This window comes from Vulpes lagopus, chromosome 18 (assembly GCF_018345385.1).
Source record: "Vulpes lagopus strain Blue_001 chromosome 18, ASM1834538v1, whole genome shotgun sequence".
Lineage (NCBI taxonomy): Eukaryota > Metazoa > Chordata > Mammalia > Carnivora > Canidae > Vulpes > Vulpes lagopus.
Window position 1 is genome coordinate 44,481,643 of NC_054841.1, and position 27,742 is coordinate 44,509,384.

The 27,742-nt window shown below is 40.9% G+C and overlaps 1 protein-coding gene across 6 annotated transcripts in view; it reads left to right on the plus strand.

Annotated features, from left to right (window-relative positions):
• Window positions 1-27,742, plus strand: part of CFAP61 (cilia and flagella associated protein 61) — a 270,399-nt gene that overhangs the window by 8,835 nt on the left and 233,822 nt on the right. For 4 of the 6 annotated variants that reach the window (XM_041732553.1, XM_041732556.1, XM_041732555.1 and 1 more), the window contains exons 3-7: window positions 7,370-7,538; window positions 9,737-9,813; window positions 10,654-10,721; window positions 10,950-11,076; window positions 24,447-24,579. In XM_041732553.1, the coding sequence (XP_041588487.1) occupies window positions 7,370-7,538; window positions 9,737-9,813; window positions 10,654-10,721; window positions 10,950-11,076; window positions 24,447-24,579 (574 nt within the window). The remainder of the gene's footprint in view (window positions 1-7,369; window positions 7,539-9,736; window positions 9,814-10,653; window positions 10,722-10,949; window positions 11,077-24,446; window positions 24,580-27,742) is intronic. The other 2 variants (XM_041732554.1, XM_041732557.1) reach the window with 2 other exon arrangements.

The window sequence follows — 27,742 nt, forward strand, 5'->3', positions numbered from 1 at the left end:
ATTTTGGCTACATTCTAGAGACCCCCTGCTTCTGTTTTGACAGCTTTGCAAAGAACAGAAGATAAATACTCCCTCCACCTAAGGAGGGAAGTATTAGATCCTTTTGTATAAAACTGGGTTGCTCATTATAAGGATGAATGAGCCAGAAAACCACTGCTGAAGCTGGGACAGTAAGGAAACTAGCCTTTTTTAACTTCAGCATGGAATGAAGGGGGACAAAGCCTTTAAGAATTTGTAAGCATGTGTTCATTTAAGGTCCATGCTAATTATCTATGTAATCCCAAAAAGCTTCAAAACCTCCTAGATAATGAGTGCAATTTCAGACAAAAGCTATGCTTGTTTACCAATCGACTGAATAAAGCAAACAAAGTGGAGAATTTGATTAAAAGTGGTCTCAGATTAGTAGTGTGTCCTGGAAACTGGCTGAAATAACACAAATCAGGTCTGAAGGATGGAGCTTCAACTCAAACTTCAAATAATGCACACAGTTCTAAGTGATACGCACTCACAGTCAAAAGTCACAAATGCACAAGGAAACATGCACCATCACTGAGAACCAGTAACAAAAAATATATAGCAGAATCAGACTCTCAAAGACTTCATATCTTAACTCAGTCAAAGAATATAAAATAACTATGCTTACTATGTCTACAGTAAAAAGATACATTTGAAAAGACCATAAAAGTGAATATTGAGATTTGAAAAAAAAGTCAACCCGTCTAGAAGTGAAACTAATTAAAAGCTCATTGGATGAATTAAATATCATAACACAGTTGAAGATGGAAGTAACAAACTGGGGGACCAATACCGATAAATTATCCAAAATTCAGCACAAAAGACAGAGGCAAAAAAAAATAATGGAACAATTAACAGTTACGGTTGGGTCTAATCAGACTTCTAGAAGGAGACAATGGGAAGTATAAGAGGCAATATATGAAGAGATCATGGCTGACAGCTTTCAGGATTGTTGACAACACCAATTCTTAGATCTAGAAAACTCAGTGAATCCCCAACAGGATAAATGCACAGAGAAATCCACAGCTAAGCACATCATAATGAAACAGCAAAATGCCAAAGCTGAAGAGAGGATCTGAAAAATAATTGGAAAAGGCAAGTTGCCTACAAACAGCTGACGATTAAACTAGTAATGATTTCTCAGTAGCAACTATGGTAGCCAGAGATAGTAGAATGTCTTCAATATTAGAGAGAAAATAGTACCACATTAAAATTGTGTACCCAGGGAAACAGGTTTTTTTTTTTTAAGATTTTATTTATTTATTCATGAGAGACAGAGAGAGAGAGAGAGAGGCAGAGACACAGGCAGAGGGAGAAGCAGGCTCCATACAGGGAGCCCGACATGGGACTGGATCCCAGGTCTCCAGGATCATGCCCTGGGCCGAAGGTAGGCACTAAACCACTGAGCCACCTGGGCTGCCCAGGAAACAGGTTTTTAATATCTAGGGGAAAATGAATGCACTTTCAGACAAACAAAAACTGAGCTTATCAATAAACCCTGAATAAAGGGAATTCCCCAGAATGTACTCTAGGCAGAAGGAAGAATATCTCATCTGAAAAGCCAAGATACAAGAAAGTGAACAAATATATGCATAAATAAGTTGGTAGGTCTAAGAAAAAAATCAAACTTGCATAAAGAAGTAATGATAATGACTTATATAGATACTAAATATAAATAGTAAGATATAAGATATAAATAATAGGTAAAATACAGAACCAAAACAGATAAATTGGCAAGTGTACAATTAGAATGAAAATACTCTTAAAAGTATTATTCAAGAGGAAGACAGTACTCAAAGGAACCCCCCTCCCTCCCAGGAACCACATATCCAAGCCTATTATGGGGTACATTATTAAATCTTACTGAAAGACATAAAAAAAGACCTAAAGAAATGAAGAGGTATACCATGTTTTGGATAGGAATAGTTAATAACATAAAGAAGTCAATTCTCCTCCAATCAATATCCTAATAGGATTATTATTGAAGTTGATAATATGGGTGTGAATTTATACGAGGGGGCAAAGGGCCAGAGCAATTTGAAAGAAGAAAAATAAGGTGGGGAAATTTGCCCAACTAAAGACTCATAGATATAGTAATCAGGACAAGGAATTAGAGATCGCAGAAAGAGATCCACACATTTATGAAAACTTGATGACCACAGTAGTGGGGAAATGGTACTGGGACAATTTGTTAGCCATGTGGACAATAGAATAAATGTAAAGACCAACCTCCTGTCTTCCAAACAAAACAAAAACCCCCCAAAAGTGATTCTGGTGAATTTATGCTTTAAATATACAAAACAGCTAACATTGTTGATGGAATCTCCTAGATTCCAAATTCATTTCTAGCTTCCTGATGGATGTCACCCCTTGGCTACCTAGTAGGTGCTTCCCACCCAGCACCATAATCACCTGCCTTCAAACTACTCTGTCCATACTTTCCCCATCTGAGTAACTCCAGCAACTCCAGCCTTTCACTTACTTGGACCCAAAACCCTGGTGTCACCTTGACTCTTGCTCTTACTTCCTATACCAGCAGAGTTGTCAGCTCCACCTTCAGAATCCAGAACCTGGCTGCTGCTTTCCACTTGACTTCTGCTAAGCTGAGTTGTGAGGCACCAGCATTCTCACTTGAGTATTTCAACATCCCCTCTCTGGTCTTTGCATCCACCTTGGCATCAACCCTTGCTCATCACCCCTCTCCCGCCCCCTTTCCCCACTGCCCCAGCAAATTATTCTCAACATAATAGCCAAAGTGACACTGTTCACACCAACTGGATCCTGTTGTGCTCTGCTCAAAACCCTCCACTGGTTTGCCATGTGCTTGCCATGATCTGGTGTAGAGCCCACCCTTTTCCTTTTTTATCTCACCATCCTTGAGCTCCACTGAGTTCTTTAATTTTTCCTGGAACACCCCAGGCATATGTGTGCCTCATCTTACAGTTACAGAGGAGTTTCCATCACACCTCAAACACTACCTTCTTCTTGGAAGAGCACCTGCACACACCTGCAAGCTTCATCTTCTTCCCCGTGTTTTTCTTCACAGCACTTGTCCCCATCTGACATTCTGTGCATTTTAGTTGGGTTTTTTGTTGTTGTTGTGTTTTGTTTTGTTTTGAAAATTGGCCTGTCTCTATTCACTAGAACATCAGCTCCATGAAGGCAGGGATTTTTGCCTGTTCCCTGCTGTGTCCCTGGAGCCTAGAAAAAAGATTGGCACTTGGTACGTATTCAGTAAATGTTTGTTGCATTAATGAATAAATTCACCACTAGCCATGTGATTTTGCAAAACCTCCCTAAGCCTTAGCATCCTCCTCTGTGAGATGGATGATTGTACCTAATTTACAGGATGAGTGGGACAGTGAGAATAGTTGTTAAATACAGGGCCATGCTTAGATCCTATGAGGTACTCATAGCGATTCTCCTTTCCTCTGGTTCTGCCTTTAAGGGAGCAAGGACTAGGGTCAGATAGAGGCAAGCTTTTCTATTCTCCCTCCCTTCCTTTCTTATCAGCTAGGCAGTCATAGAACAGGATGAAGAACTGCTTTATCAGTACAATGGAATTTTCTTACATATATATCGTTAAAACAACAATCTGCAGAACATGGCACAAAGGGAGGCATGATTGCCTCTGAGAAGGAAAAGCAAGTGGCAGGGGGCCACTGTATACTGTAATTTACCACAGTAATAAATTTCTGCATGTAAATAAACTATAAGCCCCCAGCTCAGTAGCAAATGTGCACGTCTAACTTGCCCCTCCTGGGGTGAAAGTGGATCATAGCTGGCCTGAGCAGGAGGGTATGTGATTGTCCTGTCCATGTGATCACCAGTGATCCATGTGATCAGTTGCCAATGGCCCATCCTTTTAGGGGGTATTCAGACCATAGCATGTGGGATGGGGGTGGACTTACTTACAACTGGGGCCTTTCTACAGATTTTTTTTCAAAAACCTTCCACAGAGTTGTGTTTCCAAATCCTATACACAGCCACATACTAATTACCTGAAAGTTCTTGACAGCCAGTTGTTTCTGAAGATGAGCTTCACACTGCTGCTGGGTCTTGGAGTGGCTGTCAGGGTAGCTCAAATCCACATGTTTAATGTGTTTATGTGTTTTCTGAATTGACAGATATGAAAAGCATAGCTTATGCCATGTGGGAGTAGAGTAGTGAAAGGCTTTTTCTAAAAAATTAATGTTGAAATGGGATCCTAATAACTAAAAAGGTTGTGACCTACTTTAGAAGCCAGCATATCTTCAGAAGTAAAAAGTAAATTTACATTTTCATCAGTGTCCTGGAACTCCCCAGATAGCTGGTACTCAGCCCATGCAGCCTTTCGTTTTTCATATCAGGTAACTCCCATTCCCTTGGCAGGCCAACCCCAAGGCTTAGAGACCCATTTTACAAGCATTTCTAAATTTGATGGTTTTCTTTCCTAGTTTTATTGAGTTTCATTAAATTACCTGCCGGCTCAGTCACAGATGTAGGAATGAATACAACTGACCTCACCTGAAAACCCTGCTAAATGGTAGGGGAGAAAATGAGCAGATTGGGCATAGCAGATGAGTGGGGAAAGAGCCAAAAGAATTGGCCACATCGAGTGCACATGTCACAGTGCAAAGGGCTGGGAGGGGGAAGGAAACCATGACAGGCTCTGGGAACACCCAGATCTGTGTCATTTGTGCTGCTTAATAAAGCAGAAAATGGGGATGCTGTTTCACCAAGATTTCCATCAAGTTCAGTTAAATAAAAGGAGTTTTGGCTAAAGGAAAATTCGCTAAACCAAGTGAACAAATGAGACATTACTTTAATGAAAAGAACTTGATTTTGCTTGCTGGATAATATCCTTGAGCTTTAATGTATTTTGTGTGAATACTTTTAATGTATTTTGTGTGAATATTTTGTGTGAATTTTGTATTTTGGGTGTGTGTGTGTGTGTATTTTTTTATTTGACTTATTCCAAAGAATAATTCTAAACCCAGCTTTTAAAAACAAGCCTCTCCCATTACCTTTTTCCTTCTCTCTCTTCTTTTCCCCTACAATGATTTTTATCTGTCCCAAAGAGGACTCATGTTAAGAGGTTATAAGAAGTGGAAATTATACATACAAAAGGATAATGCTATAAAAGTTACTTTCTTGCACTCAGCCATTTGGAAATTGAAGTGCATTTTCCCATTGAAACGATGTTACTCATGGCTGGCTTCCCAGGCCAACCCACAAAAGCCTATTTAATCTATAATGTCTGTGTGGTATAGTACTGTGCTAATTGTACTATGGAACCCAACCACCACCCTGTTTTCCCATGGATAAATGTGTTTCAAGTTCAAATTGGGATTCCAGGAACACATTTCCCTTGTTTCCCTGAGGGGATGGTAGCTGCCTTGGCCCAGCTCTTGCCCGTTTCCTCCTCCTCCATCACCACCATCGCTGGGTCCTGTGCTCTGGGCATTTTCTCATCTGAATTAGAGTGAGGGCTATCTGTGAAGCAGTAAGTCATGGCTGTGGGAGCCTGGGGCAGAGGAGCCCAGAGGATCAGGAGCAGGAGGGAACCACTCCAGGAATGTTAAGAGGGGCAGGGCTTTGGTGAAGCAGACTGGAGAGGTTGTGGGGCTGCATCCTTTTGCTAATTAGCCCCCTATGTGGATAGTGTATTCTTGGGACTTGAGGGCAGTCCACTGTTTTCTTTCCATGATAACCAGCACTAGGGCAGGGGCCTTGGGGTAGGTGCACCCAGAGGAAGTCCTCTATGGCTGAAGAGTGGATCTCCTGTGAGAGGAGACAGTGGCTGTAGGTGCTGAGATTGATGTCCCTAGCATGATGTTTCCCCAAAGTGCCTATACTTCTGTTGGTACCCAAGGTGATTTGTCTAGATACACACAAGTTTTGTTCTAAATGTGTGTCTTGATTTTTTTATGGTTATCTTCAAAACAAGGTATACTGCTTTTCCATTTATGATGTTAGAAGTTCCTATGGAAATGGTCTTATCTAAGCCAAAAGTGAACTAATTTGAAGAAAAAATGAAGCACAGGAAGTGCCTGTGTATGAGAGACTGCTTTTTGGTGAACGGCTCTAGTAAGGTGGTATGCTGTCAAGTGGGGAAAAAAAGCAGACTACAATGTATGGGTTATGTGATGCCATGTTGAAAAACTTACAAAGTACATTTCATTGTATAATTACTCTCAAAATTAAGGGGTAAATCTGGTGAGTTAGACAGCAAAATATCAACGCTGGTTACCTATGGAAGTGGTACGGAGGATGACTTTTCTAATTACTTTTTCTAATTACTTAGTCAAGAAGGTGACTACTTTCTGGTTTCGACTGCAGTCATAATTGTTACTTTAATGATGAAAATATAACTGGAGAGCATCTAGAACTTTCTCTCTGTGCTTTCCATTACCTTTTCTCCTCCTTCAGTTACATGCTATCTTTGTCCCCTTACTAAGGAATAAACTTTGTTTTTTGAAAGGACATTTAAGTCTTTTTTTTTTCTCCAAATTAAGATACCAGTAGATCTTACCCAGCTGAAAAAATGAAAACTGCATCTCAATTTATATACAAATGGTTCTCCATGCAGTAAACTATAGACTGTCTCTGAGTCAGAGTTCTTGCTGTCACCCCAGACAGCATGACAGGGTAGCATTTGAAAGTTGCCTTTGGAAAAAAAAAAAAAAAAAAGATGTCCCTTTGGGACAACCACCAGAATAAGAATTGGAAGACCTGCTTCTCCACCCTTGTCTCTTTTAGCTTGCTGGGTTGCCTTAGCTTAAGCCAGACCCCTGAGGGTCTTCATCCTGCAGGTGGATCAGCTGATAGATACTCACATCCCATAAGAATCCATCAGCCCAGGAGGCATGGGCTCAAGGTTTGCAGAAATTGGTTAGGATAGCTGACAGAGGTGAGGCTAAATTTTCGGCTTTTCTGCTTTGCATAGCTGACCAACTCATCCCAATTTGCTCAGGACTTGTATCCCCAATGGCTCCATGTCCTGGGGACCTTCTCAGAATCAGGTAAACAGGAACAGTTGGCCACTCTAACTTTACATGTTTAAGCCAACACAGTGAAATTGACAAGGTGCAAAGTATAGGGAAAATTATAGCCAATCTCCAAGGGAAGGGTATTGGACACTTCATGTAAACACAACGTCTTTCTAATGAAATGTAATTTTCAATAAAAATTTAATTGGTAGCCCCAGATGTCCTGAAAGATGTGCTCTCAAAGTTGCTGCCACATTTTTCCCTTCTTCTAGAGGTTTCATTATGCAGCGGTAAGTTTCAGTAACTAGGCTGCAATAACCAAAGGAGGGGATAAAAGTAACATCACCTCATCTACCTTTTGGTAATCTTTGTCATGTGTGCAGTTTTAATCATTTCCACAGGGAAAAGGCAAACCTTGCTGTTACCCTCTGCAATGACAAAGAGGAGATCATGGCCCAGGCTACCTTTGTGGACTATCCCAACTGGAATGTCTCCAATCAGGACAACTGGTTATCTGTGTTCCAGGAACTTGACAGTGAAATCCCGTGCACAGTAAGCAATTACACACAATTCTTATTAGAACAGCCTTAATTTTGAAAGGAAGTCCTACGTTTGCACATATGTCTTTTCAGTTTTGAGGCGGAGCAGTTCAAAACTCAAAACAGAAAGTGACACCGTGACAGTAAGAAACAAAGTTAGCTGTTGGAGAGGAAAGGTGAATCTAAGAGCAAGAGGCTGGAGGGGATGCACAAGGGAAGATAATAGATGAGTCAGCTGGTGGCAAGACATAGGTCACACCTTTGCAGATCTAGGAGGGAGCGAGGGTCAGATGTGTGCTTCCCAGTTCTTCACACTGTGCCCCCACTGTCCAAAGTCTTTTTTAAATTTGTTTTACTTTGAAATATACTTGACATGCAATTTTACATTAGTTTCAGGTGTACAACAGAGCGATTGGACAGCTCTGTGTGTTATGCTATGCTCATGTCAAGTGTAGCTAGCACCTGTCACTTTACAATGCAATACCATTGATTATATTACCTATGCTGAAACGTTCATCCCTGTAACTTACTCATTCTGTAACTGGAAGCCTGCACCTCCCACTCCCTTGTACCTCCTTTGCCCATCTACCCCCCTCACCAGCTAGTATGGCTGGTGAACATACTAGCCATTACCGTATGTTCTCTGTATTTATGGATATGTTTCTGTTTTTTTTTTTATTTGTTTGCTCATTTGTGTTTTAGATTCCACACATAAGTGAAATCATTTGGTATTTGTCTTTCTCTACCTGACTTATTTCACTTAGTGTAATACCTTCTAGGTCCTTTTATGTTGTCACAAATGGCAAAATCTCATTTTTTTATGGCTGAGTAATATTTCATTGTGTGTGTATGTACATAGTATATATGTATATGTATATATATTCTATCCTTCCATCAGTCAGTGGACATTTAGGCTCAGCGTCTGAAGTCTTTGATATGCTGGGAGGGCACCAGACTTTACACCTTTGCCCCTGTAACAATGATAATAGATTTTTGTCTATTATCAGATTCTTGTCTCTGTAATTTTCAAGGTGTACTCTTGGAGTCTGGCTCATTTATGTCTTCTAGATGTGAGCACATTACAACCTGTTGGCAGCTGGACTTGGTATCTGGTGTCAAATCTGAGCTTTCTCTGCCCTCAGCCTGCCAGAGCCAGGCCCGCATATGGCCCCAGTTCTGTAGAGAGCGCCCCAGTTCTGTAGAGAGCTAGAAGCCAGGTCTGTGGGTAGCATGCTTGTCTATCAGTGGAATTCAAGACTGTGTCCCCAGAACCCTAGGGAATGCCAATTGTGTGAATGAGGAAGTTCACCCCTGCCATGTACACATGTATGTGCACACACATACAGGCCCACGTGCACCCCAACATGTTATCCAGCATTTTTTAAAAAAGATTTATTTATTCATGAGAGACAGAGAGAGGGAGAGAGAGAGAGAGAGAGAGAGAGAGGCAGAGACACAGGCAGAGGGAGAAGCAGGCTCCATGCAGGGAGCCCGACGTGGGACTCGATCCCGGGTCTCCAGGATCCCACCCTGGACTGAAGGCGGCACTAAACCGCTGAGCCACCGGGCCTGCCCACAAATCTCTTTAAAAACTGGAAAGATTTAACCTAAAGTCACATTTGCATCTTGCTACTATGAGTTTCCAGCTTTCAGGTTTTCTGGATCCCAAGAGTAATATTTGATTCTGACTCTGGGAATGTTGAACAAAACAAGCCATTGGATTCATAACATGGCATCTGCCTTCCATCCTTCAAATTCATAAGAGAATCTTTTTCTTGTGTCACTTGAATAGAGCAGCAGCTGCTGACTCAAGAGCCCTGGGGAATGGGTGATTGTCTTTCACTTGGCATAGACACCCCCGAGGACAAGACTACTGAGTTAATAATCGATTTCACTCCCCTGCAGGCACTTTCCTGCCCAGAGCCCCATTCGCAAGGGCAGAAAGAAGGGCTGGATGCATTGGATTCATTTACAGTGCCTGTTTCCTTGAATAATTCTAGGCTAGGAGGACAGAAGGCAGCGAATGGAGTCAGTGAGATTGCTTGAAAGCTGCCTGAATGTCTTATCACTTTAGACATAGAATATCACCCTCCAAAAATGGGCAGCTCTGAGCCTGTGGCCACCTCCAAATCCTTCTCCCACCTCCCATCCTGCTCTGATACGGCCGAAATGTTGACTCAGCCTTCAATCATGTTTTCTTTCCTTGTGCAGCCTCTGAACACATTGTTCATGCACCTCTTTGTGGCCGTGGATGAGTATTCTGTTGGCTGCTGCAGAGAGATTATTCGGTGAGTGGCTGGGGTCTTGCAGATGGTGACGTCAGGGGGCTGGCCGGCAGTCCCATAGACAAAATGCATTAATGCCAAAATGACACGAAAGAGACTATGTGCAAAAGGACTATGTCCTTTCAAAAGATGTGAAATTCTTTGAAATGTTCAATTTGCTTGTAACCTATGGCTGTATTAGAGCATCTATGTTGAACAGCAGTAATATTTCTGAAAGAAAATCTATTTCTTTGAGCACTCCCTTCAACACACATCTTTAACTACCATCATTTGAGGCAAACAGGTAGTGCAGTCATTTAAAAAAAATGCATTTGGGGCGGAAGAGTAAAGCGTCATAGGTTTGGATGTTTCTAAAAATAGTTTTCCTCAATCTTACCTTTAGAAATGTCTATTAACCTGACAGACTGCAGAAGCATCCTGAACAATATGGTGTGTCGAAATATGATCAGGCAGGCTACTGGGTGATGTCTGACAGCCTGCACAGACATTTGGGGGTGGTGGCCTCAGCTTTCAAGTCACTTTGTAATGTCACACCAGACCATCCAGATGCCAGGTCAAAGGTTAATGTCAGTAGAAATATGGTGTGCCACATGAATATGGCACTGTTTATTCTCTGTACCTCCATGGAACAGACAGAAAAGAGTCCGTTTGGAATTTAAGGAGTAGAGAAGGAAAAGAAATTGCCTTGAAGATGTTCTTGCCTTTGCAGGCAAGGAGCAAAGGAGCTCATGTGGATTTATGAATATCTGATGTTTTTAGTGAAGGCATTTTTCTCAAACAGGGCCAGCTAATGGGATTTCTTTGTTATTAACACTTGTCCTAACTGTCTCTTCCCCTTGCCAGGACCGTGTATAAGGCAGTGCCAGAACTGCACTTCATATTTCTCATAGTGCCATCCTACATGAGCTTAGGTAAGGTCTATGCAACTACCTCCCCAGCTGCCAATGTAGGAAATTCATGTTTAAAATGGTGCTTGGGGAATGGGAATAAGAATGACTTCCAGGTCCTAAATGCATCATGTGCCTTTTTGATCAGAACAATTAAAATACAATTTAGAATGGAAGCTACATTTTGTTCTGAAGTCCTAAAGTTATTCCTTGGTAAAAATGAGACCCCATTTCTTTGTCTCTGTGATTTAGGCTCAACTCTCATAACTGTGTTTGAGCAAGTGGGAAACATTCCAAGTCTGATGTATGATGAGGACTTTGCTGTGCATATATGTCACAGGCATCGCCATTACCCTCAGCTGCACATCCGCAATGCCAGGTAAAGCTAGAGCTGTGCCTTTTCCTATCTAAGTTTTACCTGGATAGGAAGTTTTACTCTTTGTAAGTTACCTTACAAAGAGTTGCAAATTACCAGTTCTTATTGTGGGTGATTATAGCTTGGATTAAATTGTTTTATAATACCCATAAATATTACTTCATTTGGAGATGTTTACAGTTTCCCTTACTGACATAATTTACAGGACTAAATATCTAACGAGACTCATTTGGTGCTGTGTGGCCAGCAAAGTTGTGCATTTACTACTTACATGTTTCTGAACACACACAATCCTTGGCCCCACACTGGGTGAAATAACTTTCAAATAAACTTAAAAATGAATCTGCCTATTTAGTTTTCCCAATAAAGCCCACCTATTTTCCGACAGTCAGTGAGTCAGGAGCCTATTGACCCCAAAGAGGAGTTTTGGAAGTTGAAGGTCTTTACCATCAGTGGGCCCAGTGACATGCCCCAAAGTTCAACAGCCTTAAGGAAATGGCTGTGTGGCAGATTCTATTTTCCAGAAATGGCGGCAGCACCATCTTCCATCCTGCAAGCTGTCCTAAAGGTGATCTTGGGAGACCATTGTGCTGGAGAGGCCACATGTTGGCCCTGAGGTCAAGCCCTAGCATGGCTCCCACTGACAGCATCGACTGCCAGCTATGTGAGTGAGCCATTGTGGACGTCCAGCCAAGGAGAGTCCCCCCAATATCTGGAGCCCAGCTGACATGTAAATGCAGCCCCAGGAGAGACCCCAAGCGAGGACTGACCAACTCAGTCCTCCCAGACTTCTGAATCACAAAATTGTGAGCAAAATAAAAGAGCTTTTTGAAATAAAAGTGCATATGAAATCATTTCACAAGGGTGGTTGCTTAGTCTTATCAGTGGAGAATAAACTGTGTCTTGGGTAAACTGTTGCCCTGAATGCTGTATTTCTTTAGAAAGTATTAAATTTAGAGTGCCTGGGTGGCTCAGTTAGTTAAGGGTCTGCCTTTGGCTCAAGTCATGATCCCAGGGTCCTGAGATCGAGTACCCCATCGGGTTCCCTCCTCCTTGGGGAACCTGCTTCTCCCTCTCCCTCTGCCTGCAGCTCTCCCTGCTTGTGTTCTCTCTCTGTCAAATAAACAAATAAAATCTTTTATAATAATAAATAAATAGATTAATTACTTACTTAATTAATTAAATTTAAGTTTTTAAAAAGTGCCAGGCACGTGGTATTATGGCATAATTGTTAAGAATTTACTATGACAGCATCAGATCTAGATACTGATCTTAATTTGACTACTCACCAGATGGGTTAATTTAAAAAAGGAACTTGACCTGTTCAGGCCTCATTTTCTCCCTGTCAGTGGGTGTCACGGTATTGTCTGCTGCATGGAATCATTGCAATGATTGGATGAGCTGATGGACGTACTAAGTACTTAACATACTTTCACTCACATGTAAATGCCCAAGGAAATGAAATGATTAAGATTAAGTTAAATAGGGAAGACACACCCAGCTACAATAAACTATAATGCTGGATGGCTTAGGAAAAGAAAGGACAGAGAAGGATGAAGACAGCTTCATACAAAATCTCTGTGCCTTCTTCCACCCCCAAATCTAAATATCCATCAACAAGTAAATGTTTTTTATATTTACAAACTGGTGCATCTATGCAGTGGATACTTCTCAGCAATGAAACATGATGAGCTTCTTGTAGACACAGTAGGGCCAATCAATCACTTCATGCTGAGTGAAAGAAGGCTGACAGAGAAACAAAGACCGTAGACTATTGACTCCTCTTGTGTGATGTGCAAAAGGCTGATCTGTAGAGATAGAGAACAGATGAATAGTTGCCTCTGGTTGAGGGAAGAGTGAGACTGGGAGGAACACAATGGAATTCTGGGGCAATGGCAGTGCTCTGTGTATTGATTGAGGGTAATGCAGTTGTCCAAACTCACCCAACTTAATACCTGTGCATTTTACTATATGTTACTATACCTCAACTTAAAAAAAAATAATTTAAAATAAGGCTTCACAGAGAAGGTAGCCTCTGAATCCAGTTAGAAATTAAGAGCCAGAGTTTAACCAGGGGGACAGACTGGGCAAAGATGGAGGCAGGAAAGCACCTGGAATGTCTATTACCAGGCAGTAGGCAGGTGTTGTTACTGTTCAAGGTGTGGGAAGGAAGAGCAGGCCACTGGATAGCAAAGGAAGAATTATAGTGAGAAGGCTTAATCCTGAGCCAGCAGGGAGCTCTGACGAAGAGGCATGATATGGGCTGTGTGTGAAAGATAACTAATTTCATATGGTTAGTGCTTATAATGGAGGAATACAGAACAGTCTGGCCAAGAAATGATCCTAGCTGGAATTCAGGCAGTGACAAGTCAGGAATCCAGTTGGGACCAGTGCAAGGATGCAAAGAAATGTTTGATGGGGAAAGTGCAGTTTGGTTGCCAGCTGGATGGAGAAGTTGAAGGATAAGAACGTATTAATGGTGACTCAGATTTTCAAATATGGGGGATGGTGGGTTTATTAGCTGGGAGTGGAAATAATAGCATTAGATGGACAGGTGGGAGGTGGAAATACAGGTCCTCTCATGAGTGAGGAGGTCATGAAAATAAAGAAGATTGTCTAGTTGAAAAGGAGATCTTAAAGTTGAAAACACAGAGGTCTGGGGCAGAATCTTGAAAGGTGAAGATGAGCTATTAACGATAATAAGGAAGAAAAGTAGAAGAGAGGGCAAGGAATCTTATAGAAGTCTGACTCTTAAAAAAAAAAAAAAAAGAAGTCTGACTCTTAAGGTGACAAATATTGCAGGGAAATCAAATAATTTGAGTACAAATAAGAGGTCTTTGGATTTAGAAATTTAAAGAGATACAGATGAGTTGAATAAAGTTGATGAACTTCTAGCCAAACTGACCAAGGAAAAAGGCGGATGAGTGATATCAGAAATGAAAGAGGTGTTGTCACCACAGATCTGACAGGTGTAAAAGGATAAGGGCTCTACAACAGCTCTGTAATTTCAACAATTTAGATGAAATGGGCCAATTCCTTGAGAAACACAATCTGCCAAACTCATTTAAGAAAAAAAAATTGGGGATCCCGGGGTGGCTCAGCCGTTTAGCACCCGCCTTTGGCCCGGGGCATGATCCTGGAGTCCCGGGATCAAGTCCCACATCGGGCTCCTGGCATGGAGCCTGCTTCTCCCTCCTCCTGTGTCTCTGCCTCTCTCTCTCTCTCTCTCTCTCTCTCTCAATGTCTATGATAAATGAATAAATAAATAAATAAATAAATAAATAAATAAATAAATCTTAAAAAAAAAAAAGGAAAAAAAATTATGGGGACACCTGGATGCCTTGGTTGAGTGTCTGCTTTTAGCTCAGGGCATGATCCCGATCTGGGGACTGAGTCCCACATTGGGTTCCTGTGAGGAGCCTGCTTCTCCCTCTGCCTATGTCTCTGCCTCTCTCTCTGTGTCTCATGAATAAATTTAAAAAAGAATTTTCTTAAAAGAAAAAGTATTTTTTTTAAAAAAGAAAAAAATTATATTGGAGAATTCTGTATCCATTAAAGAAAAGTTGTATGAACTTTAGGTAAGAAGAAGGGTGGCTCCCTGCCTTGGCACTGGCATATCCAACCCTAACCCTGCCCCATTCTGCTCTTCTCTTCTTTTTCTCTGAACTCTGTCTTCCCAGGACCTGGGCTTCATCTTTCTCTCAATCTCATGCGTTTGGCTTCTCTGTGCCAACAGTGGCCACTTAGTCACTAGTGCCCTACCTTCAGCCCCTTGGTTTGGGATCTGGTCTTGTCCCTCCTTGAAGAGCAGAGTTGGGTTTGGGGAATCCCATTGCAGTGAGCTGAATAAATGAGAGGTAAGGGTGTGAAAGCAAGGGGATATCCATTGCTCTTTAGGGAAGTTTGGTGATGAAGAGAAGCAAAGAGAAGGAGGCTGCTGTTGAACATTATGCAAACAATGTAAAGTGATTTCATTTTTACTTTCTTTTTTTTTTTTTTTATTTATTTCTGATAGTCACACAGAGAGAGAGAGAGAGAAAGAGAGGCAGAGACACAGGCAGAGGGAGAAGCAGGCTCCATGCACCGGAAGCCCGACGTGGGATTCGATCCCGGGTCTCCAGGATCAGGCCCTGGTCCAAAGGCGGGCGCCAAACCGCTGCGCCACCCAGGGATCCCTTATTTTTACTTTCTACATAGAACATTTACCTTGCATTCTGAGATCCAGAGACCACATGTCTAAAAAAAGATTGCCAATAAATTGATACAAATTATCTACCCAATTTAGGATAAGAGAGGAGAAAATTCCTCGTAGAAACCTGTTTTTCTTTTATCTTTTTTTTTTTTAATTTTTTATTTAATTATTTTTGATAGTCACACAGAGAGAGAGAGAGAGAGAGAGAGAGAGAGGCAGAGACATAGGCAGAGGGAAAAGCAGGCTCCATGCACCAGGAGCCCGACGTGGGATTCGATCCTGGGTCTCCAGGATCTTGCCCTGGGCCAAAGGCAGGCGCCAAACCGCTGCACCACCCAGGGATCCCTGTTTTTCTTTTTTAAATTCATAGCTAAATACATTATAATTCTCTTTATAAAGCCCTTTTGGTCATGATATAAATGTGAATACAAGCCAAATGCATAAAGGAATTCTGTGAGTGAAATATTTTTTAAATAATCTTTTTAATTGATTCTCTCATACCTTTCAATTTCTTCTTCCTGATTTATGAAGTTTCTCTTGTTAGTATCAGCACAGGAAAATAGGTCCTCCTACCCTTCAGGAAATTACATTCTTTTTTTTTTTTTTAAGTGTTCGATTTAAAAAAAAAAAGATTTTTATTTATTCATTCATGAGAGACACAAAGAGAGAGAGAGGCAGAGACACATACAGAGGGAGAAGCAGGCTCCATGCAGGGAGCCTGACATGGGACTCAATCCTGGGACTCCAGGATCACGACCTGGGCCAAAAGTGGGTGCTAAACCACTGGGCCACCCAGGGATCCCTGGAACTTACATTCTTTAGAGAAGTTTCATTGTAAAAGCATTCACAAGTAGGCAGGGCTTTTTGTTATTATGTTAGCAGAAATTTACATAAATTAATTGCTTAGGATCTTGTAAGTAGTCTAATAATTGCTGAATTTTTGCTTCATTTCATTTAAAAATCTCTCATTTTATTCTGCCATTTGCTAATTAGCTTGGAGAATGGGTTCACTTACTAAAATGAATTATATTTTCAAATTAGAACAATTTTTAAAGTAAAACTACTCATTACATTCTTTTATGTGAGTATGTAACTATATACACATGTGCAAGTATGTGTATCTTCTTCTATATATAGAAATGATCATGGGTTCTGTTAATTACATTTTTCATTTAATATAACAGTTCATCATCTTTCAAGATCAGTTTTATTCATTTTAATGGATGCATATTTCAACATGTAGCTCTAATATCCATTTAATATTCCTTATTTATGAAAATTTGTCCTCATTTTTTTTTATATAACAAGTAGTACTGTAGGAAACAGACTTGCACATATATGTTCAGGTACTCATGTGGTTTTTTTTTTTTTTTCCTGAAGTATAGGTACCAGAATTTCTGGGATTTCTGGGTAGGAGTGTACTAAATACTAAGATTTAAAAATAGATGCTATTAAATTATTCAACCAAAATATTCATAACAATTTGTATTCTAATCAATGGAGTCTAGTGTCCTTACACCTTCACCAATGCTAGATGTTTTCAGTTGTTAAAACTGTTTCTAGTCTGTTAGGTCAAGCCAATATCTTGTTATTTAATTGCATTTATCTCAATATTTGTGGGTTTGAGTGCCATTTTACAGGTTTTGTTTGAAATAAAATGATTGAATTTTAAAAAATTTCAAATTTAAAAATTATCTGGATGGCTGATTAAATGTGTATGTACAAAGTAGACAATTAGAGGGGTAGAGAACAGCATGTGAGGGAGGGACATTTCTGAAAGTAGTTTCTTGACTTTTTTCTTTTTTTATCACTAGGTCACTAGTCTATTATAAGAGGATGTAAGTCAGGAACAGTCAGATGAGGGAGGTACACAAGGCAAGGTGTGGGGAAAGGGAACAGAGCTTCCATACCTTCTCCAGGTGGGCCACTCTCCTCAAATCTCCATACGTTCACCAACACAGAAGCTCCATATTTTCTTAAAGTGTATAGGCAGTATACCAAATATGGACCTTGGCAATTGTCATTTTCTTGAGGAATTTTAAAGCTCAAATACTTTCAGTGTACATATTTGGCAAGGTGATATTATATTATTATCTACTATTGTAATAGATGATACTGTAGAATTAATTAGAATGTATAATACAGGGATGCCTGGATGGCTCAGCGGTTAAGCGCCTGCCTTTCATTCAAGGTGTGATCCTGGAGTCCCGGGATCGAGTCCCACATCGGGCTCCCTGTATGGAGCCTGCTTTTCCCTCTGCCTGTGTCTCTGCCTCTCTCTCTCTGTGTCTCTCATGAGTAAATAAATAAAATCTTAAAAAAAGGAATGTATAATACAGAATAGAATATAGAATATAGATATTTCTATAAAACCTATTATTATATTAGAAAATTGTATATAAATCTAATATACTGAAATTGACATGTACAGAGGCAGCATATCTAAAAATCACCTACGTCTTTTACTTTTTTTTTTTTTTTTTTTTTTTCGTCTTTTACTTTTTAGTAAGGTGACATCTTTGCTAATCTACTCACTGATGCCTCACCTGTCATTCAGGGTGTAGGTGGCTCAAGAATAGATGTAGATTGCGCCCAGCCTAGCGCTGGCTCCTAGTAAGCATGTGGCAACTGGTAGTTTTGAGTTAGTTTCTCTCCTTCTTCCTTTGCATGCCAGCCCTTCCTTCCTTTCCTCCTTTTGTCCTTGAAAACTTTAGAGTCATGGACTACAGCCTTCAAGGGGACGGGTCTGTCCCAGCCTGAACTAGACCGTCCTGATTCCTGATGCTGAGGTCTTGCTCATTCAGCCCCTGATGGTGGAATGTCCTTCTTTCCCAGCCTACAGAAAATCTGCAAGTAGCAAATCACAAGAGGCATATAGTCCTAATGGCAAAGAGATGACAGTGGGTACTAAAGACAGTTCAGCATCCAGTAGTGAATTCATGAGGGAATGGTGACATTATAATGATTGGTGGTTTTGCTTGTTAGAAGATAAAAAGGTAAGACTCATTTTAAGAAGCCCTCTGTCCAAAATATTCACATTTGAGTTTTGACACTAGCAGGTGTAGAATTTCAGACATCTGGAAAATGCACTTAGGTAGATTATCTCTCTTCCTTAAGGATGCAGGAAAAAAGATTTTTCAGAAGGTCAGATGATCATGGTGGTGGATCCTCTTAGGCTGCTGCTTTTCTCTTATTTCCCCCACATTGATTTTTTGACATCTGTCTCATCAATAGTTACTTGCACTGATAATTAACAGTGAAGAACACAGTTCTTCAAACACTAGACTGGAGAAGGGTTTGGGGATGTAATTATCCTTCTCCTGTTTACCTAGCAACATTGTTCAGAACCAGAGAATTAACACTGTAATCCCCAGTCCCAGTTCTTTGATTCGCCCATGTGGAAAATTGTGCTGGAATCTGCCCATCCACTTAGACACTAATTATTGAAGTTATTGTTCTGTATTTTTTTGTAATATTTGAAATAAAGCATAGCTGCTCTGGACACACCTTTATAATCTATCATGGGCTTGGTTCATACTCTGGTGGATTTGAGATGTTCTCAGACTGAGAAACTATTAGAATAGTCTTTCTGGGGGGTACCTACCTTTTTCAAGTCCTTCATGGGAGTGGGCGAAGACTTGCCAGATAAGGACTATGTACTGTCAGTGTAAAATAACTAAAATACTGATTTTTGCTGATAAATGTGAACCAAATTGTGTCAATATTACTGCTATGTAAAATAGGTGAAAGACAGTTGAGGGCTTTAAAACATGAGGTTTATGGTTTTTAGATACTAACTTTTTACCTCTAAAAGCAATTGTTTTTATTAAGCATTTGATAGCCTCATCCTTTTTTGGAATTTACTTAAGTTGGACTTCTGAGCAATTTCATATAAATGAATGTTCTGATGCTTAAGTTATGAGAATTCCAAAGCATTCAAAAAGGAGGAATAGCAAAATTAGGGGCTTCACTGTTGCTCTTCCTGAGTCCTGGTAAGTAACCCAACCAAGTAAAATCTGGTTAACAATCCAGCTGGAGTGATGGTGTGCCAAGATAGATGTCTGGATCAGATCCTTGTGGTGTAAATGGCAGGGCCTCTTATTGGCCTTGAACGTGCTTTGAAGTCATTTAGGGTTTAAAATCCTCCATCATTTAAAAAAATTATGACATTTTCCAAGGAGTAGAAACTAAATGGTTCCAAAATCCATCTAAAGTTCTAAAATGCATCATGTGGTTGAGAAATGATGGATTTGATTTTCTTACACAAGGCCACTAGAGGTCTCAAGAGATCTTGGAAAGAAAAAAGGTGCTTTGTTGTATGCATCTGAAGAAAAAGACTTACTTTAGGTTCTCCTACCTCAAATGGAAATGGTAAACAGTGGTAAAAGTTTGGCTTAGCTCAAATACCTTGCTTTCTGTAGGATGACCACTCAATTAGATTCTTTTGTGAGTTTTTTTTTTCCTTCATTCACCGATTCCTTGAAGCACAGGCACATACATATACTCTCGGGGCGTGAAGAAATACAGAATTTATGGCATTTAAAGTAACATCAGCATCACTTTTTCAACAGTACATATTTAAGTCTAGCTAATGAAATGCAAATCCTCTCTGGACGTGGAAAATCCTGTCAGACAGGAGAGGAGAGGCTGTGCCAATATTATGAAGGCAAAAGTGGCTCGCCCCTGCCACTGTCCTGCCAGTCCTTCACTTGATCTTAGCCAAAAGGCTGAGAAGTGATATGTCCTGCCAGTCCTTAAGTGTGAACGTTCCACCTGTGAGTTTGCAGTGCTTTCTGTGCTGGCAAGGAGATAATACGCATCTTCTACCCTCAAGGGAAGCTAACCTACAGATTTTCCTCTAGGATTGTAATTATACAGAAGAGTGATCAGGATGCTGAAGCTCTGAAGCAACCCGAGGGTCTCCCTATCACCCAGAGACCGTGCCAGTCAGCTGGGAAAGTTCTGTGGGTTACAGACATCATGATGTTCCTGGAAAGCCCAGCTAACTGATATAGTGGAAATGATGAGTGTTTGTCCTACCAGGAAGCTGGGGAGAGCCCTCAGGTTCCTGTCCTCCTCCACCTTGCCTTCCCCTGGGCTTAGAAGACACCCATACCCCAAATGATGTGTCCTTGAGAGGCTCTTGATTTTCTTATACTTTGAATTCTACTCCCATTTTCATCTGGTACATTTTTCAGAGTTTGATGGACATTTAGGTACCTGAGCAATCAATCAGTCTTTACAGGATGGACCTTTTGTTTCCTCCAAACAAGTTAAAATAAAATATTCTGTATCCATTCACATTAGCAAGCACATTGTTGCCTCCTCCAAGCCATTTTTTGAATAGAAAAAAACAGTATCATTCCCATTGTACTTTGTGTTGATGAATTATAACCTTACATAGGCATAACCCCTGAAATACTGTGGGTCACGTGCTGGACACGTGGCTATGCTGTACTGGACAAATTCACACTGAGTCACCGCTCTCCTATCCCGGAGGCAGGCAGTGCTCATTACCTCAAAATGCTCAAATTTGAACATTTTACTGGATGAATTGTTTTTAGGAGCTGAGGTGTTTTGTTTCTGTATAGCTGGACTTTGTCACATGCCATTGGAGACTCTGCAAGGCTGATGTCATACTTTTATCATTAGCACTGGGGCTGATGCAAGATCATAAATTATCGATTACCCCAAGGAATGCATTTGGCAGAACAAGTTCCACTTTATCCATTTTGGGGAAAAGCTGAAGGGAGGAACTCTTTAGAATGCCACAATTTGGATATTTTCTTGTTGTTTTTCCAGAAGAATTAGTATTGAGAGATGATTATGGATAACTTTGTTAAGGGCCAAAGAGGGCTCATGATCAGACATATGGCCTTGGGTTTATCTGAGCCTTTGTTTCTGATTTTTATATCCATGCAGTGTTATTTTTGTTTCCATCCCATGTAGATAAAATCCCATGGAACACAGTTGATTTTAGAGTTTTCTATATGAGAGGTGTCTTGATTCACTTAAAAGGACTAGGATGTTGAATTATCTTCCCATTACTTACAATGATCTCTATTAATATCAATGTAGAGTTTTGTTTTTGGCAGAATGTTTGAAAATGGATTTTTTGGCTTTTCTCTTTTAGAATCTTCTTTCTTTCAAACAAGTGTTCAGTACTCTTTTTACGGAGAAAAACCCCTTCCATGAGCAGCACCCTTTTGGCAAGTGGGGAAGTGGGTTCTGGAATGCAATGGGGTGTTCTAGGCTCTTGGAGCAGAGGTCCTGAGTGCTTGCGGGAGCCAGTTGCTGGGGCATTGCCAGGTGGTGTGGATGGACAGGGGAATGTGAAGTCTCCCCACAGCAAATGCTGCTGAGGTCTTACTGCCTGCAGAGAGTGCCTTATCAGTACATTGTACCTTTCCTGCTACCCTTGTCCCTGCCTGTTAAGTAGATGAGAAACTAAGGCTTAGCATTGAAATACCTGGGCAGGTTTCTCAGTCAGTACAGGGCTGTGGGCTCTCTCCCCAGGTGGGTTCCCCCTCAGGCCACATGCCCCTCACCTGGAAAATGGGCTTAGCAGTGGCACCCCTCAGCATTGTCAGTTCCTGTGGGATACCCATATGTCCTGGGAATGTGGTAAGGTCCCTGACCATGTTGGCTGTCACTGTTGCTCCTGTGCTAGGGCCTACAGGATATGCAGATATCAAAGGTCAACAAAACCAGACTCTGGTTAAGGTAGTAAGGACCAATTTTAATCAGTAATAACTATTACAAGTGGGGAAAAGCAGGCAGTGTGAACTGGAGTCAACTTTGGTTTGTACAGAGGTGACTAGACCTTTTAAAGAGAAAATGAGGGGATTGGGAGAGGGCGGGGAGAGCCACTGTAGAGTCAGGGAAGTGAAAACTTATGAGAAGTGGGAAGTGGGGGAAGTTTCTTGTGAAACCCATCTGAGTTGCTGGCTGGAGCTCATTGAAATTAGGCTCCTGCCCTCCCACAGAGCCTGGGAGACAAGGGCACTACTCTCAGGTGTTGGCTAAAATAATTAAGAAATGCTTTTGGCAGCCTTGCTTTCTCAGGAAGGCACTTCAAGAGGGGCTGGGGTCATCCTAAGTTTGTGGTCTTGAGCTCAGAGAAACTATGTGGGTATTTGTTCAAGTCTTTATAAGTCAAGGTTGAAGTCTAGCCTAGGAGAGGGCTCAGAGTGTTCTGGTTAACCTTTGTTTACAGAGAAGCACAGAACTCTGTGTCCCCAAAGAGCATATTCCTTGGTTGGGAACATGCCCTGTATCAACATTAACACAAAGGTGGGCAATAGATATCCAGTTTTGACCCCGTCATTATGGTTTCCGGGAAAGGAGCCTGGGAAGATGAGCCACTGGAGGGTGTGTGTCGGGGGAAGTGAACATTGAAGGATGCAGGAATTTGGAATAAATGAGGGAGTCACAGTGCTGGGTTAGAGACAGAGGCAGAAGGAGGGAAGATGGTAAGGACCCCTTCTACGGACAATGAGTAGATCAACTTGTGTTATTGTTGGTGATAATGATGGAAAGAGGCCTTAAAAATGAGGCTAAGGGCTCTAGGCTCATCCCAGAAACATTGGGGGCTAGCAAAAGTTTTGAGTAAGGGAGTGAGGTGAAGAAAGCAGAGTTTTAAACCAATTAGCAATAGTGGACAGAATGGGAAAGTTTATACCTATAGTGGCCAGTGGACAACTAGCGCAATGATTCATTCAAGCATCTGTAGTGATAACCTGTTCCATTCCATGCATTGATTATAAATGTTCTTCAGTTGTTCTTATTTACCATTCCTACCTAAGTGTTAGGAATATTAATAACAGTACCATGTCACACATTATTATCTCAACATTTAATTTACTGTCTTTATGACAGATGAGAAAACTATGGCACAGAGAGGTTAAGTGATTTGTCCAAGGTCACAATTATTAAATCCAGACTTTGGCATTCTGGCACCCAGCCCAGGCTTTGACCACTACACTGTATCATTTATCCTCCAATCTTTTCAAAAGAGCACTACCAGCCTTCAATGCATTTATTGTGGAGCTTTAGTATTCCCAGCCACAGATGGCCACTGGTAGCTCTCAAAGTGACTGTGTATACACAAAAATAGATGGGCAAGTAGTCAAAGACTACTTTAAAAAATTGGTGTGGCACTGAAATAGCTTGTAAAATGGCTATGGTGTCATAGCTTGGTGTCAATACTTTAAATTGGACAACTCCATGTAATTTGGATGAAACTCTCTACCCTGTTTCCAAGATGAAACCTTTACTTCTGGTGACAAAGCCTCATCTGTTGGAATGATTGTTGATTTTTCATCAGTAATAAGTGTCTTGGTGGAAGAAACACGTATTTGAAAAACTAGGCCTCTGCTATATGAAACCTCAGAGGTAAAGAGAAAGCTAGCCAGCCAACCATGGTATAGGAAAGAAAAAAACAAAGAAAACAAAGAAAAGATGACAACCAGGGGGGCTTAAACGTAACTCCTCAAGTTGAACCTTATTCTTAACCTCTTGTCCCTCTGGAAGGGAGAGACAGCAGACGGTGCTTATCGAAGTAACGAGGATATTTGCTTTTTATACTATCAACCTGGCATTGATGTCATCACCAACCAACAGTCTCATTCTACATGCCAGGGCATCAGAGGGATTCTCTAGTGGGGAGTCCAAAACATGGAGCCAGAACTGAATAATCTATAGAATTGTTGAATCATTATATTATACACCTGAAACTAATATAACACTGTGTGTTCATTACTGTCCTTGTCCAAATACTGTCCTCAGCTTTTTGTCCTTTGTCTCATGACAAATGCTGCCCTAAGTTCCATATCCAAATATACTGAATGTGTTCCCTCTGCCTGGAATCCCCACCCCCCAACCCAGGTCTCTCGACATAGCTCTCTCCCCTTCTGTTCATTCAGGTCTCAGCTCAGATGTCCATCTTTGGAGAGGTCTTCCCTCACCACTTGACCCTCTCCATCCCAGAGCACTTACCACTATTTGAAATGTTTGAAGTGATGTATTTGTTGTATTTCCATTCTGTTTCTCCTATCAGAATGCAAGTTCATGTCATGAGCATGTTGCTATGTTCCTGGCATTTAGAATAGGCTCTGGCACATAGTAGGTGCTCCACTGAAGGAACAAACACTGAACTTAATTAAGCCTTTGCATTAAACAGGGTCGAAGATCATGATGATCTCATGCCGATATTTATGCGCCATGACACACTTCTGAAGGAAACTTACGGCGAGTACTTCCTGGCTGAACTAATAGAGGCCCAAGACAAAGAGAATCATGCTGTTGTATGTGAGGTTAGTGATTAATCTGCCTGCGGATACACTCAGTGAGAGAAATGAAAGAAATAAGTGATGTTGCTCCTGGTTTTTGCCCAGCCCTGCCAGAGCTGCCATCCCCTCCCTGCTTCCTAAGGCCCCTGCTGGTGGTGTGCCAGGTCCACTTCTGAGCAATGACATCACCCTTCTTCCCAGTATGACCTGGCCTTGGGTTTTTAGGATTTTGCAAAGTACATCCAGATATCAGGCTGCTGTAGACTCTTTGACCTGCCCCTGAAGGTAGGGATGGAAGTTAGGGTGAAAAGGAGAGATTCTTGAGGATGTCTGGGGGAGATTTCTGAGACCCCAAGATCCCAGAGGCTGGAGGTCACAGGCCAGCATCCTGCTGGCACATGGATTTTGTTTGACTTGGAAAATAATATTTTTTAACTTTTTGTTTTAACAAAAGTTCACACTTACAGAAAACTTTTAAGCACTGATATTCCCTAAATGATAACATTCTACCACATTTGCTTTATCATTCTCTTTGCTTGCTTTTTCTTTAGATTTATCTATTTTTAGATATAAACATATATATTTAGGTTATTTGTTGTATTGTAACCTAAATATATTTATGCCATAATATAAATATTATACATATATTTACTATTTTAGAACTATTTATTCATATATTTTTTCTGAACCATTTAAGAATAAATTGTGGATATAATGCCCCTTTACTGTTAAATACTTGGTGTGTATTTCCTAAAAACAAGAATGTAACTGCACTACAATGATCAGGGTGAGCAGGTATGATTCTGACAATCCTATTATACAGACCTTATTCAGATTATATTGACAGTCCTTTACAGCAGAATAAATCCACATCATCTGTTGCATTCGGTGTCATGTGTCTTCAGTCTCATGTAACCCCAAACTACTCCCTAGTCTGTCTTTGTTTTTCATGACAATGACAGTTTTGAAGAGCACAGGTCAGTTATTTTATGCAGCACTTCTCAATTTGGATTTGTCCATTGTTTTCTCATGATTTGATTTAGGTTATAGATGATTAAATTTTGTTGTATTTGTGGCTAGCATTTAAAAATTAGGAAAGCGTATATAACAATTTCTAGCTTCTTTAGAAAAATCAGAAGGCCTGCTGTTGGGCCCTAGCGAGTTGGAGCTTTGGAGCAGCTGCCATTGTAGACAGTGCAGGTGCCCTTGAGCCCATCACTGTTACCACTGTGCCCTGGGGGCTCATGTCCCTCCTCCAGCCATCTTCCCCACTTTATACTAACCTGGCCCTTGTGAGCATTTGTGACCACTGATTCAGAACATGCTCCACTAATATTCTAATTCCACATCATCTGTCCTAGAAGGTTTTAGTGAGATGGGAGGCAGAGATGGGAATAAAGAAAGATGGAACCCACCCCCTCTGGTTTGCCAGCTGTAAACTCTGTGGGGGGACCTACACCCACATGAAGTAGGGGGAAGAGACACAGAAGAGAACTGGCAAGCTAGCTAACTTTAGTGTGTCTCAGCTCAAAGCAGCAGGCAGGCTGACCCAGCTCCCTGGGTGGCCACTATGAGCAACTCTGCAACTCTTGAGATTGTCTCTCATTCTGTGGAGGCATTCACAGAGGGACGCTCCTTCCTTACAGAATTTTATTAGCTAGCTGTGGCTTCCTTCTCTACATTTGTCCCCACAAGTTTGATAATAAGGAGTCAATCCCCATTCTCATAGCTAAATGCAAGTGTGTTGAGGTATCTCTAGGCCTTTATATTGGTTTGAGCCTGCTGGAATAGGCCTTCCTGAAAAATAGCGTGATGACAGTCTGCCTCACACCACTCTGTCTGAGGCTTTGGCATTCTTAAGAGTTGAAAATGCTGAAATAGGGATATTCACAGCATCTGCTCAGTGGTATGGAGCATTGTCTGACTGAAGAAAACATCGAGACTCTTAGTGTCTCAGGGTAATTAGGGAATATGTGGTGACTGTCCAGCCATAGGAAGAATAAGGCCATGGCCAGTGCATCTGCTTTATGTGTGTATGAGAAATGCGAGGAAAATATTTTTAAGAAGTAAGTACTCAAACTCAAGCATGCTTTGAAATGACTTCTTGGGGTGATAAGAAAACGGATTCCTGGGACCCACCCTCAGCATGATCTTGTAGGTCTGGGATGGGCCTGAGAATGTGCATTTTTCACTAGTTCCTGGATGATACTGATGCCGCTGGTTCAGGGATCACATTTGAGTACTCTTTTAAAGGACTGAAGCTCCCCTCCAAATGGCTTGTTGTTGATTTGTGTACAGGGATCTTACAAGGTCAGCCTTTTGTTGATAGTTTTAGGAATCAAGAAAAGAAAGCAATTCATATATGAGCTAAGATATTCTCTTTGCATCACATGAGAAATATAGAGGGCAATTTTTGTAAAAGCCTTTAAAAGAAGTTTATGCAAGCTTGGATTGAAGATTGTTTTGACAAGATAATCTTATTGTGAATGAATTTTTGCGTTGTCTTTGGCATATGGATAGAACCCTTGGGTTCCCAGCCCTATACCTGAATACTTCATTCATACAATCCCAAGGTTCAGATACAGATGACCACAAATTAGTTTTTTTTCAAGTGGTTATTTGACCTTTGCTTTGTGCCAGTTTATTGAAAAGCATTCAAAGGTTTTCCTTCTAGGATGATCATTCGGGGATTCTTCATACACTGATTTCTCTGACAAAACTAAAGAGCTATTTAAAGAATATTACTTTTCTTGGAAAACTTGAAACCAAAAGTTCTTTCATTCTGATAACATGATCTATTTGAGACTTGTTTTTATTTATATCAGTGGTTCTCAAGCTCAGTTTATATAAGAACAACCTGGGAGGCTTTTAGACTATCCCCATGCCAACAAACTTGTATCCAGAATATATAATGGACTCATATAGCAATAAAGAGACAAATTATCTAACTAACATGTGGATAAAGGATTTGAATAGACATTTCTCCAAAAAAGATATATACAAATGGCCAATAAGCTCATGAAATGACACTCAACACTGTTAGTTATTAGGGAAATACAAACCAAAAACCACAAAACCAAAACCACTTCACATTTGCTAGGATGGTTATAATAAAAGAGAGGGACAAATAACAAGTGTTGGTGAGGATGTGGAGAAAGTGGAACCCTCATACATTGCTGGTGGGATT